The sequence below is a fragment of the Condylura cristata genome, unplaced genomic scaffold (genome assembly GCF_000260355.1).
Source record: "Condylura cristata isolate star-nosed mole 26May11 unplaced genomic scaffold, ConCri1.0 scaffold00005, whole genome shotgun sequence".
NCBI classification, from domain to species: Eukaryota; Metazoa; Chordata; class Mammalia; order Eulipotyphla; family Talpidae; genus Condylura; species Condylura cristata.
In genome coordinates, this window is record NW_004567106.1 from 65,150,789 (window position 1) to 65,162,425 (window position 11,637).

The 11,637-nt window shown below is 51.3% G+C and overlaps 1 protein-coding gene across 4 annotated transcripts in view; it reads right to left on the reverse strand.

The window, feature by feature from the left end:
* Positions 1–11,637, reverse strand: part of DGKI (diacylglycerol kinase, iota) — a 276,637-nt gene that overhangs the window by 6,842 nt on the left and 258,158 nt on the right. For all 4 annotated transcript variants that reach the window (XM_012720852.1, XM_012720854.1, XM_012720853.1 and 1 more), the window contains 2 exons: positions 2,112–2,148; positions 554–653 (listed from right to left, as the gene is read on the reverse strand). In XM_012720852.1, coding sequence (XP_012576306.1) covers positions 554–653; positions 2,112–2,148 — 137 coding nt within the window. The remainder of the gene's footprint in view (positions 1–553; positions 654–2,111; positions 2,149–11,637) is intronic.

Here is an 11,637-nt window from a genome sequence, read left to right on the forward strand (position 1 = left end):
CCTGCGTCTACCCAGTAGAGCAGCTCCCCACCATGAGGAGTGAGCTTTTAGGGAAAAGCACAGGAAAGCAAAACACTGACACGAAGACACCAGAGTCAAGACTGTAACCATCTCAAAGTCCGGCCCCCCATCGGGGAGCCAGGGTAGTCACACTGGCACCCCGTAAATCTTGATTCTCCGCTACTCTGCGTGGTGTGGCTGAAGGAAAATTCCCAGGGGCTTGGGGTAGCCAGTCCAGTGTCTTTCAACGTGGTCCCAGCTGCCTCCTCCTGGGTGTCCCCTCCCCTCAACCAGCCGCTGGCATCTGCCAGGACAGCCCCAAGCCTGCGGCTGCGAGCTCGGGATTTACAGAGACCCCCGGCCACACGCACCCTCCCTTTGTGCTTATACATTTAAACTGCAGTTTCTCCAAATAAGCACTTTATTTTTTCCTCCTTTTTCCAGAGCCCCGGGCATTTCCGCAAGCACAGAGGGGACGCCTCGGCCGGGCACGAGTGGGGGCCGCCGCGCTGGCCGTCTTGGGGGAGATGCTTGCGCGCACGCGCCCAGTTACCTTGGAGTCCGTCTTTCTCAGGGAAGCTCCTGCGTCCACCAGAAGCTGGCACACGGCCCGGTTCCGCTGGCAGGCAGCCTTGTGCAGTGCGGTCTCACCCCTAAATCAGAGATGAAATGGGAAACCAGCCACAGAGGGGCTGGGGCGGGAGCGGAGCGCGGACCTCGCGGCTGATGCTCTGGGCTCCGGGGCCTCTTTCCTGTCCGGGTGGGGTGAGGGCTGCGGGGCACAGTCAGGCCGTGGGTGAGGGTGTCTAGAAATCCCTCGAGTTAGTCACCCACTCACCAGAGCATCTGACGCCAGCCTCTTTCCTAAACAGTGTTGGCTGGCTGGACTGTGTGGTCAGATTTAGACTACTGATGTCGGTTCAGGTGACATCAGAGGAGGCGCTGCTACGTGGGTTTCAATGCTGGGGAGCAATTCTGCCCATGTGGACATCCAGTTAGAGCCTGAGGGGATCTTGAGGAAGAATGCCGGGGAGCACTGAGCACCCACCCAAGCACTCCCCCCTCACTCCCTCATGCGCATACAGGGTGCTCCATAGACCACCCTCTGGCCTATGGGGATCTCCTGGCCACACCCACGCTGCCCCACCCCCAGATTCCTTGTGAGTAGCAGGTGGGAGGGGACGGGATATTCAGGAGCAGGGGAGCACTTAGACAGCAGGAGCCAGCGCTGTCCCCAATCCAGAGCGGGCCTGAGGCCAGCACCCAGCAGGGCGGCCAGGGGAAGCGGCCATTGTCCCGTCTCTAACAGGCAGCTCAAGGAGAAGGAAATTCCCATCCTCGGTCCAAAATTGACAAGACGCTTAACACCAGAGCATTTCCTAGATAACCCAAGGCAGGGGGAAAGCAGATGCATCCCTGCCTTGCCGGAGGGTGTGTAGGTGCCTGGACAAGCTCCACAGAGCGTGTAGACTCTGGGGAGGCCCTGCCTGTCCAGAGCTCCTGGCTATGCCCCTCCGTCACTCTGGTCTCAGGCACCTTCCCCTCCAGTCCTACTTAGTGCTCCCCACCCACCCTGCTCCGTCCCATCCCCTTGAGAGTCAGGTGTTTGGCCTTTCTTCGTCCTATTTGGGGAGGATTAGCTGCTTTGCCGCTCCAGGAATAAGAAAGTTAAACTGGTGTGCTCAGTTCTGGGGGGCGGGGGGTACCCCCAGGGAACGCCTCTGTCTTCCACCAGTGCTCCCCTTCTGAACCGTGACATGGCAGTGGCTGCCCGAGGTCCTTATGCTTCATTTTCTCACAGCCCCGCTTGAGGAGGAGCTGACGTGATGGATGACAGTAAAGGGAAGTGAATTTATTTAGGTGTCTCAGCTGTGCAAGAAGCACCACTGTGGAGACGTCACCAGTAGGGAGCGCTCAATGCTGACGGCCATGCCTGCGCATGCCGCTGCAGGACCCTGGGTGCCAATGTTAACTGCATGATTTTTGATTTAGAAGATGAGGCCTGTGCGGAGAGAAATACGAGAGTGGGCTTTGTATTACTGACATCAAAATCGCCCAGCGTGTGCTCGCCTAGGTTCTGAGGACAATAACAGAAGGAGCCCGACACTCACGTTTCGCTGTCTGCCATATCCACCAGCTCGGAAGGTCCTACACGGGAGGAAAAGCAGGTGGCCGTCAAAAATAAGCTTAAAATTAGCATAAATATTAAAACGTAGAGTCACAGAATTGAATTGCAGTAGAAAGCTGAGTCACGGTCATTTGGTGAAATGACCACAAACCAGCAGTACCAGGGAAAAACAAAAGGGAAACATTCTCGGGGTCTGCTAATCCTAAGCGGCCTGTTTGGCGACATCTTGTTACCCTCAGTTCTGAACTCCTAAGCCAGGTCAGAACGGCCCAGTCACTTAGACAGGAGCCAACCCTATAAGGTGCCTATGAGGTGTGTCTCATGAGGGTTGACCGGGAATGCCCGGGGGGTCCCAGAGCTGATCAGTGGACGCCTTGGTGATAAGACAAACTCTGGCTGGGGTCTCCCGCTGGGTGTCAACACTGAGTCAAGCGCAGGTGAGAAGCGCCTGGGGGCAGACCACGGCCCCATGCTATAGCTGACAGAGCTCGTAGTCTAGCTCCCCTCTCCCGTTCTCGTCCTCCTTCCCCTCACAGCTGATGCGGTGTGATTGTTCTATCAACACAAAGGCCCCGATCTTGCTCTTCAGCAGTGTCCAGCACTGTGCAGCCCGCCCCACGGCTCCTGTTTCTTTGTCAGTGTGGTGCTGCCCACACAATTCCCCACAATGTCCTGGGAACTTTTTCAGTTGTCACCAGCCAACAGGTAGAGAATGGAAGACACACAAGACGAATGTGGTTTCTGCCTACAGAAAACTTTCTTGCAAGTTGAAGAAAGAAAATCAATTACAATCAAGTTAACTGAGAACTGATTTAAGTGGACCCTAGGTGGTGGGGGGTGGGGGTGGAGGGAGGACAGTGAGGTGGGCTTGGCTTGTTTATCTTCCAGCAACCGGCACTTGGGCGGGGGCCCATGGAGTATAATGTCAGAGCCACAAGAACGCAGCCATACCTGTCAGTCGCATCGCCTTAATTTTAGAACCCGGGTAAAATTCTATTTTTCGTAACATTTCCCTTGCAAGACCAGATGTTATGCATAACATCAGAGGCCTCAATGCCTGACTAAGAAAGGCAATGCTCTGAGTGGTGCATTCGCACTGGTTTAGTTGTTCACTAATTAATTTAGTCAGTCTGCACAGAGCACTTGCAATGTCCACCATCCCCCTGCCTTCTGCACCTGTTCTCGGGGCCTCCCTGCCGCCCCTGGCCTGGTCCTCCTGCACGTGACTCGGACGCATTTCTCCACAGGCCCCCTGCACTCCGGAGGCCGCATTCAACGCCTTGCTTGTGTGCTTCCTCGCTTGGTACCATGACCCTCGGTGACTGGCTCATCATCCAAACGGAGGCAGCCCACAAGGGGGGAACACGGTCACCTTATTTATCATGACACCTGTTCAGTCATATCATAATCACCTGCTGGCCTGCAACTAGACTCTGAGACACTCTTGCAGTTTGCTCTGGGCCTTGTTCACTCCATGGCCTTGCTTGACGTTTGCCACAGTAGCCCGGGGCTGAGAAACGCTTACACGTTCACTTGAGTTAGAGAATAAATTCAGTGGCGGTACCAAATGTGGTTCTAGCTAACGTGTATTTTGGTTGTTAGAAAAATGATCCTGGTCATGTTGGTGGATATCATTGTGGTGGAAAATGCACTTGTGTGAGTACATATGACGAGGTTAGGGCTTTCTAACCACAGTGGCCATTCACTGGTCAAGGAGATGACCAGTGATGTCATGGGACCCTTACAATCCTGGTCACTCAAGAGCCAACTCTCCCATTTTCCTGGTCATTAAAACCAGGGAAATTGTCTCTCCTATTAAACAAACAGGCTTCCTCCTACCGGATCTCTGCTGGGACTATAAGGAGCATGAAGAAACTAAGAAAAATATCTCATCTAGATTCCTGAGTCACCACATTCGCTGCCTGCTTCCAAATATTTCAGCTGTGCTTCCCAGACTCTCCCTTGCAACAGCCCTTTCTCACTGGTCCCACTGTCTCTTCCTAGAAGCTAAACTGCACAATAACCTGAAGATTTCTCACCATCTCCCAGCCCCGCGAGCTTGTTCCCTCCTCACACCACGCAGCCCTCTTTGTCTGGCCACAGCCCCACCATGCAGGGTCCCCCAAGGACTCCTTTGGCGGAAGAAACCCCTCTCGTCCTGGAGTGCAGGTAGCACTTATCTGGTTCTGTCCTCCTGCCACGTACTTGCTTTTCAGAGTTATGCCTTGTTTCTCTAAAAAATTATTTGAAGCCCCTGGGGCGAGAACACTTTTGATTTTCACAGTGCTGTAGTATGTATCAGAAATTACGATTCCACAAAGATTGAATTCATTCACGTTTGTTCCTCAGTCTTATGGGACACGAATGAACCCCACCTCCCACACACACACCCCCTCTAAAAAGTGGAAAGCAGCACTGTTCGGTGATTAGCAGTGAGGCTTCTAAGGCTGACATCCCTGGGTTCAATGCCACCCCTCAACCTGCCCCTGACTAGACCCTGGGCAGGTTCGTTTAATCTTTGTCTCTACCCGCATGTGGTAAATTTAGGATTAATAAAGATACTTATGTCCCAGGGTGGTTGTGAGATTTTACAAGTCAGTACCATGTGTTTGAGGCAGTGGCTGGTACAGGATATACAGTGTCTAAGCTCAGTCACCATGTGCCATCTGGTATCACTGAGTGGCTGTTCTCGGACGTGACACAGTGGGCCACGCTCAAGTCCAGTGTGAACGTCAGTGAAGGAAGGAGGAGCCAAAGGGCCACGCTGCTCCCACTCGCAGCCGATGCCACGTGCTCTCCACAGATCTTTCAAATGGCTCCAGCAAACCTTGCGAGTCATTTGATGTAAAAGGCATTCCACAGCATGAGCAGCCCAGCCTCACGGTGGCCCTGTCCCCATCCTTGGGCCAACCGAGTGGACACTGGAGGCTCCTGGGGTGATTGCAGCCCTCCAGGCCGTGGGGAGAGTGAGGTGAGGTGAATCTGCACTAACCCAGAGACTGTCTGAACTCTGGACTTGGGGACCAGGAAGAAAAGGACCCTGTTCCTCAGAATTTCTGACGAGAATTTCTGTAGCCGCAGCCAGCCCTGGAGGCCCCAGAGTGGCGGTCTGCGAGCTGGGCATGCTTGCGCCTGCTCACCAGCGCCTCTGGCTTCTAACCCTCGGCAGCTGACAGAGGCGAGGACAGCACTTCGTTAGTCTCTTAAGAAAATCCTGTTGAAGGTTTTGGGAATGCTCTGGAAGGATGGGTGATTAGCTCCAACGTTTCATATCCTCACACACAGCAGAATACTTCAAGCACTGGTCAGTGACTAGGCCTCGAAGAAGGAAGGGAGGCAGCTGGCTAGTGACAGGTGGGAGTGGGGAACGATTCTGAACCACTACAGGTACATTTTCTAATCATTTAAAAAACATTTTTTATTGACTCATATGAGCACTCAAGAGCTGGGATATAGGCCAAAGGTGTGGCGGATGAGGGAGGGCTGAAAAGATTCACCAGAGACAGAAGAGGCAGATCTACTGAAACACACTGCTGAGGGGAGCAGCAGGGAGACAAGAGAAGTCTGCTGCGCCATGTGTGTCACTCCCTCGCCGGGGATCGAACTTGAGCTACAGTGGCTGTGGACCACTTCATAGTGCTGAGACTTAACCCCTTGCACCACCAGGGAGAGCCCATTTTTTTTTTTTTTTTTTAACAATCTTTATACCTGCTCAAAACACCTCTGTTGGCATCAGGCCAGGAGGGGCCTGCAGATGACAAAGCATGGTGAATGCCAGGTATCGAGGGCAAGTCTTCCTCTCTTCCCTTCCTGTGCCCTCCACAAGCACAGAACTACTGGAAGCAGCTCTTAGTGTGTGTGCTGCTTAGTGGTACTGGAGCATGTTTAGGAAGGAGGAATCAGATAAATAAAAATAGCCACAAAGACCACAAAACTCCTGAAAGAGAAAAAGTGTAAGAAAATGGCATTTATAGTTTTTGGAAAGTCAATCTGAGTCTCACTTATACGGGAGAGAACAGAAGAAAGATAAAGAAAATAGACGGAATTCCTTCCCCCGTCAGTGGGCAATCAATGGCTTGGGGGTGGGTAGTTTACATGTAGCTATATCCCCTGCCACCTCCTGGAAGGAACTGGAAGGAATACCATCATCCCGTCAGCAGAGACTTTGGAGTGTTCCTTACATATCCAAAGAAGTCTTGACTCTGATCTTTTTTTTTTTTTTTTAAAGATTTATTTATTTGTGCATACAGAGCTGGGGTACAGGTCAGAGGCTCAGGGGCGGTGAGAGGCTTCACCAGAGACAGAGTGGGGAGCAGAACAGGCAGATGGACGAAGTACACTGCTGAGGGGAGCAGCGGGCGGGTCAGGAGAGGTCTGGCTCGCCACGTGGTCTCCTCCGGGGCAGGCGGCAGGCGGGAATCGAACTCATGCGGAAGTGGCTTCAGATTCTCAGTGCTGCGCTTTAACCCGCTGCGCCACCAGGGAGGGCCTTGACTCTGATCTTTTAAGGCTTTACTAAAATATCTACTCCAGGCTGTCACTGATCACAACCGTGAAAGCAGAACACAACTGTTACATCCCGACTGCAGGAGCTGGGTGTAAGTTTCTCTGTGAAACTTAACTGAGATGGTGACCAGGCTCTCCCCAGCCCTGTGCCAGTGGTCAATGAATCCAGCAGAAGGCACTAGAACTGCCCTGCACCATGGTTAACTGTCCACACGCTGTTCTCTCACTGGGATTTAGGAATATATAGGGCAGAAACCATGTCTGATAACACACGTGAGTTGTGACTAGCAACTTCCGTTTGCTTCACTTTTCTGTCCCCTGCCAAACAGAGATAAGCAAACTTAGCGGGCCTGGCGTGTAGAAAGTGTGTTAACACGGGCCCTTCCTGGTGGTGCAGTGGGTTAAAGCACAGCACTGAGAAGCTTAAGCTACTTCTGTGTGAGTTCAATTCCCGCCTGCCCTGGAAGTGACCACATGGCGCGGCAGACCTCTCCTGACCCGCCCACTGCTCCCCTCAGCAGTGTACTTCATTGATCTGTCTGTTCTGCTCCCCACTCTGTCCCTGGTGAATCCTCTCACCCTCCACATCTCTGGCCTGTACCCCAGTTCTGTATGAATAAATAAATCTTTTTCTTAAAAAAAAGGTGTGTTAGCACATACAACACACTTAGATTACTGATCGGCAGTAAGTATGACGATTTCTCCGCAAGAGTGCATGGGACAGAGGTTGCTTTCCAGAATAAATGAGTGGAGAGGCATTTTCAAATCAGTGTGGACCCCACTCAATCACACTTTTCTCAGAGAAAGATCCATAATCGAAGCATGTATGGGAAAAGACAGAGTTGTATGGAAAAAGAACTAAAAGTTAAGGGAAAGAGAAAGTCGAGGCGAGGGGCTACCTGAATGAGCAGGTAAGAGAGCCAGGAGAGCCAAAGGGGGCAGCTCCTCGAGCTTCCAGCAGGAGCAAGGGCCTGGGTGGGCCTGGGGGTGCTGGGGGGAAGGGGTGAGCCTTACAGATTGCCCTTCATAGCTCTGAGTCATGAGGCTCTCCCATCAGACACCCAGCTTCCTGCGGATCAAGGCCGTACTTGCAGAACATGCTGTGCCTTTTGCAACACGGATCCTTCGATTTGCTTCCCACAACAAGTCATCCAGATCCCGTGGGCTCTCCCTCCGCCTCCCTGCGGCCTCTCTCTGCAGACCTCATTTCCCGTGAGTCTCCATGACGCTGCCAGCCAAGCATCCCAAACCCTCCTCTGCCTCCGGACAAAAGCGCACACAGATGTGGGAGAGCAGGCACTGGGAAGGCTCAGGGCACCGTCATCCTGTCCCAGCGGGGTGCTGGTCGTTTTTTTTTTTTTTCTCTCAGGGGACCAGAGGCAGAAAAAGGGGGGTTAAAAAAAAAAGAAAGAAAGACTGAAGGCAGAAAAAGAGGGAAGACAAAATAAACCATTGAAACCAAAAAGGAAATGCATGAGCGGGATTTCTATCAGGATACCCAGTGGGGGGCCATGGGGTGGGAGTGGGGAGCACAAAGACAAAAGAGGAAAATGTGCCCCACACAAAAGTCTCTTGGAGGGGTAAAATGAGGGAGGAGGGAGTTGGCAAGAAATTAGGAGTTGAAAAAGCAGGGGCTGCAAGGGGCTCTCAGCTGGAACCCCTCAGCATCCTCCTGGCTCCACCCTGGCCCTGTGGAATTGTTAGTGCTTTCCCCCTTTCCTCTTTTCAAGCCTCCAAATGCCCAAATTCCAGTTTTTCACAAAAGAAAGCAGCACGTCGTGTATTTCAGAGAAGTCCCAAAGAAGTTGCAAGAACACAATCCAAGCATCCTATGGCTTTTCAGATCACTCTCCACAGCGCGCACCCCTGCCCTCCCCCCACACCAGCACAGTCTTAAAAGAGCCCTTAGAAGAGAAAGAAACTGCTGGTCATCCCTGTGTCCCAGAGGATGATAACCCCGTGAGAGTCCTGACTGTGGCCCGCACAGTTACGGGGAATATCCAGGGGGACGAGGCCAAGCAGAACACAGGGGCTCAGAGCAGTAAGGCTGCAGCGACACAGGCGGCTCACAGCATCAGTCCCGCACCCTGAAAAGACTGATTTCTCAGAGCCCCTGTCTTTAAAGGCAGCGTTCCAGTCGGGTCTTTGAACCGGACGTGGTCTATGAAGCTGCGGGGAACACATGAAGTCGTGAGGTGAGGACGGTTTCCCCAGGAGGACCGGCCTGTCTCGGTGTGTGGAGTAATCCTCTTGCTGTCACAGTCACCTGGGAACGGGGCGCTAAGTTCCAATGGGGGTCACGGTCACTCTCACTATGACTTGAAGAAAGCAGATTATTTTAAGAGCAGAGAAGGCCCTCGAGACTAAGAGAAGCCTGTCCTTATCTCATTTCTTGCCCTTTCCCTAAAGGAAGAAGTGATCGCTGCTCCCCATTTTTGTGGCCAAGGAGAATATCATTGTGGGGGGGAAGCACCATGGGGTCCCATTCAGAGATAGGTGACCATGTTCTCCCTATTTGAAAAACTCTTCTCACTCTTACAGTAAAAGACAAGGTCACCCCTTGTGGTCTCTCTCATGTGAAGTTTTCCCCACGCTCAGGTCCAGCTCCTGTAATACAGGGTCATATCCCTAGTTGGCCCCACTTTGCTTTAGAATTTATCACTCTCTAAATTCTCCACGCACACATTATTTTTCCTTTATCGTGCACAAATTGATTTTTCGTTTATCAACCTGTCTGATGCCATCTTGATTACTTACGTGAACGGTGCTCCCCAGCAACCCAACCAATCTCCTTTCTAAAAAAACTAAAACTAAAAAAAAAATACAGCTATAAAGATCAGGGAGTGTCACTCAGTCATTGCTCACACACTGCTCACACACTTACTTTTTCCTGTATGCATCCAAAGTGATCACACCCCCTATCGCAGAAGCGATGCTGATTTCTGCACCCCATGCCCTCGTCTGGCAACTACCCCAGGCCCAGTCTCACTGAGGCCTCGCGGTAAAGGCTTTGTCAGACTAGAGGGATTCCAGGGTGATCATCGCTCTTAAATTAGGAGGGAGCGAGGATTCCCGGATGGTGTTGTCATGCAAGTAAGATGGTAGAGACTGCAGAGGGGCACGTGGGTACTGAACAGCCTACGGATGTGGGCGACACTCCGTGGGCACTGGGCAAGCTACAGAAAGGACGGACTTGGAGGGCGCGACAGAGCTAAAGGCAAAGAAGTGACAGGGTGTTCGTGAACTCTGCGCAGAAAGCCCAAGCTCTTCCCTGTCGAGGTGCAGATACCACGGGAGCCGTGTGAGTTTACTCACTTACTGTAGTGGCAGGTTCCACTTTGGTTTTGGAGAAGCCACTCTGAAGAAGGAAGAGCACCTGTGATTGTGTGTGGACATGTGTGTGTGCACGTGTGTGTAAGCAGCAAGCAGAAATTATGCCACCACGGGTTTTGCAAGCTTTGCCCAGAGAGGAACTCAACTGCAGAGAGGGAGCAGGAGATGGATAACCACTGTCGGACACAGCATCAGGAACGCCTCATCTACGGAGGCTCCTGGGAGGACCGAGTTCTTTATCCCAGTCTACGAGGAGGAAGAAACACCCTAGACCTATTTTAGCACTCTTTTCTTTTCCTAAATCACTGTTTCCCAAAGTCCAGGGCAAAGGTTCAAGAAAATCATACACAGCGAGAAGGCACAGAAGACAAAGCATGAGTTGCCTCTAATATGACTTGCCTTAGAATAAGGACCTTACAAGGTTCTCTACAAGAACTAAATGACAGGATATGTTTAGTAGAAGCATCTAGCATACAACATGTGCTTCAAAGCTGGGAGCCATGTCATCTATGGGTGGCCTTAAGACTTAGTTTGAAAATAGCCCCTCTGTTTTATTTTTAGTGTGTTGGTCCGTAACAGGTGGTCCCCATAGCACTTCACAAAGTACTTGTTTTCAATGATTTAATGATTAAATGAAGGGATGAACAGGATGAGACATGCTTGTTAAAGTGAATAAAAAGGGGAGAAAAAGCAATGGAAATATTTACTCTTAGGTTTACTGTGGAAAGTATGCAAATCACACCACCCAGAAATTCTCAGAACTGGTCTCCTCAAGATTCCAGCTCTGGCTACAGAGGATTTCGAGTCAAGAGCAGTGAAATACTGTGAGGCTGAGAAGAAACACCTGTTCTTGCCCATGTCTTCTGCCCGTTCTCTCATGGGAGAAGAGACGGTCATATGCTATGTTTCTTCTCTCTTCTAACTGGAGAAGCAATCACTGTTCTTCCTTTTATAACCTCGAAGGCTGCAGTCTGAAGGGGTCTCATCCAATTGCAGGTTCATCAGTAACCTTGGCTTCTCAATGAATTCATTTTTGCCCTCAAAGTAAAGATGAGGTAACCCCTTCTCATCTATGATGCAACAGACTACTGTTCCCCCACCACCACTAATTTGACTACTGGTCCCTAAATGCAATTCACCCCATTATTCTTTAGAATGCCCAACCATAGAATTCTCCAGCTACATCATGATATTATTGATCTATTCCCTTGCTAGCACATCTGATGCTGTTTTGATTACTTATCCAGCTCCAGAAGAGCCCAGAGGGGATGAGATGAGTTCCATTGTCCTGACAACTTACACCCTAAATTGAGGTTCAAATAGGGTCACCCTAGGGCTTACCACATGTAACAGAGTAGGACAGCCCACTACTCCCACAAAAACAGCCAAGCCAGCCTCTTTATTCCTAGAAGCACTGCAGACATGAGAAGCTGGGAACCATGGTCGAGATTTGGTCTTCATCACACGCGTCAGCATCTAAAGGGCTATTAGAGGAAGATGCTACAAGCCACGCACTTCCATTCAGCATAAGAGCTGACACGAAACAGAAATCCAGGTTGCCAAGCAGCCTGGAGGTGAGTGGCCTTGCACTTATTTGAGAGGGAAGAATAAGGCTACAGGCAGGGACACCTGGGAGTACCAGCCATTTTCAAAGAGAATTGAGTGTGCCT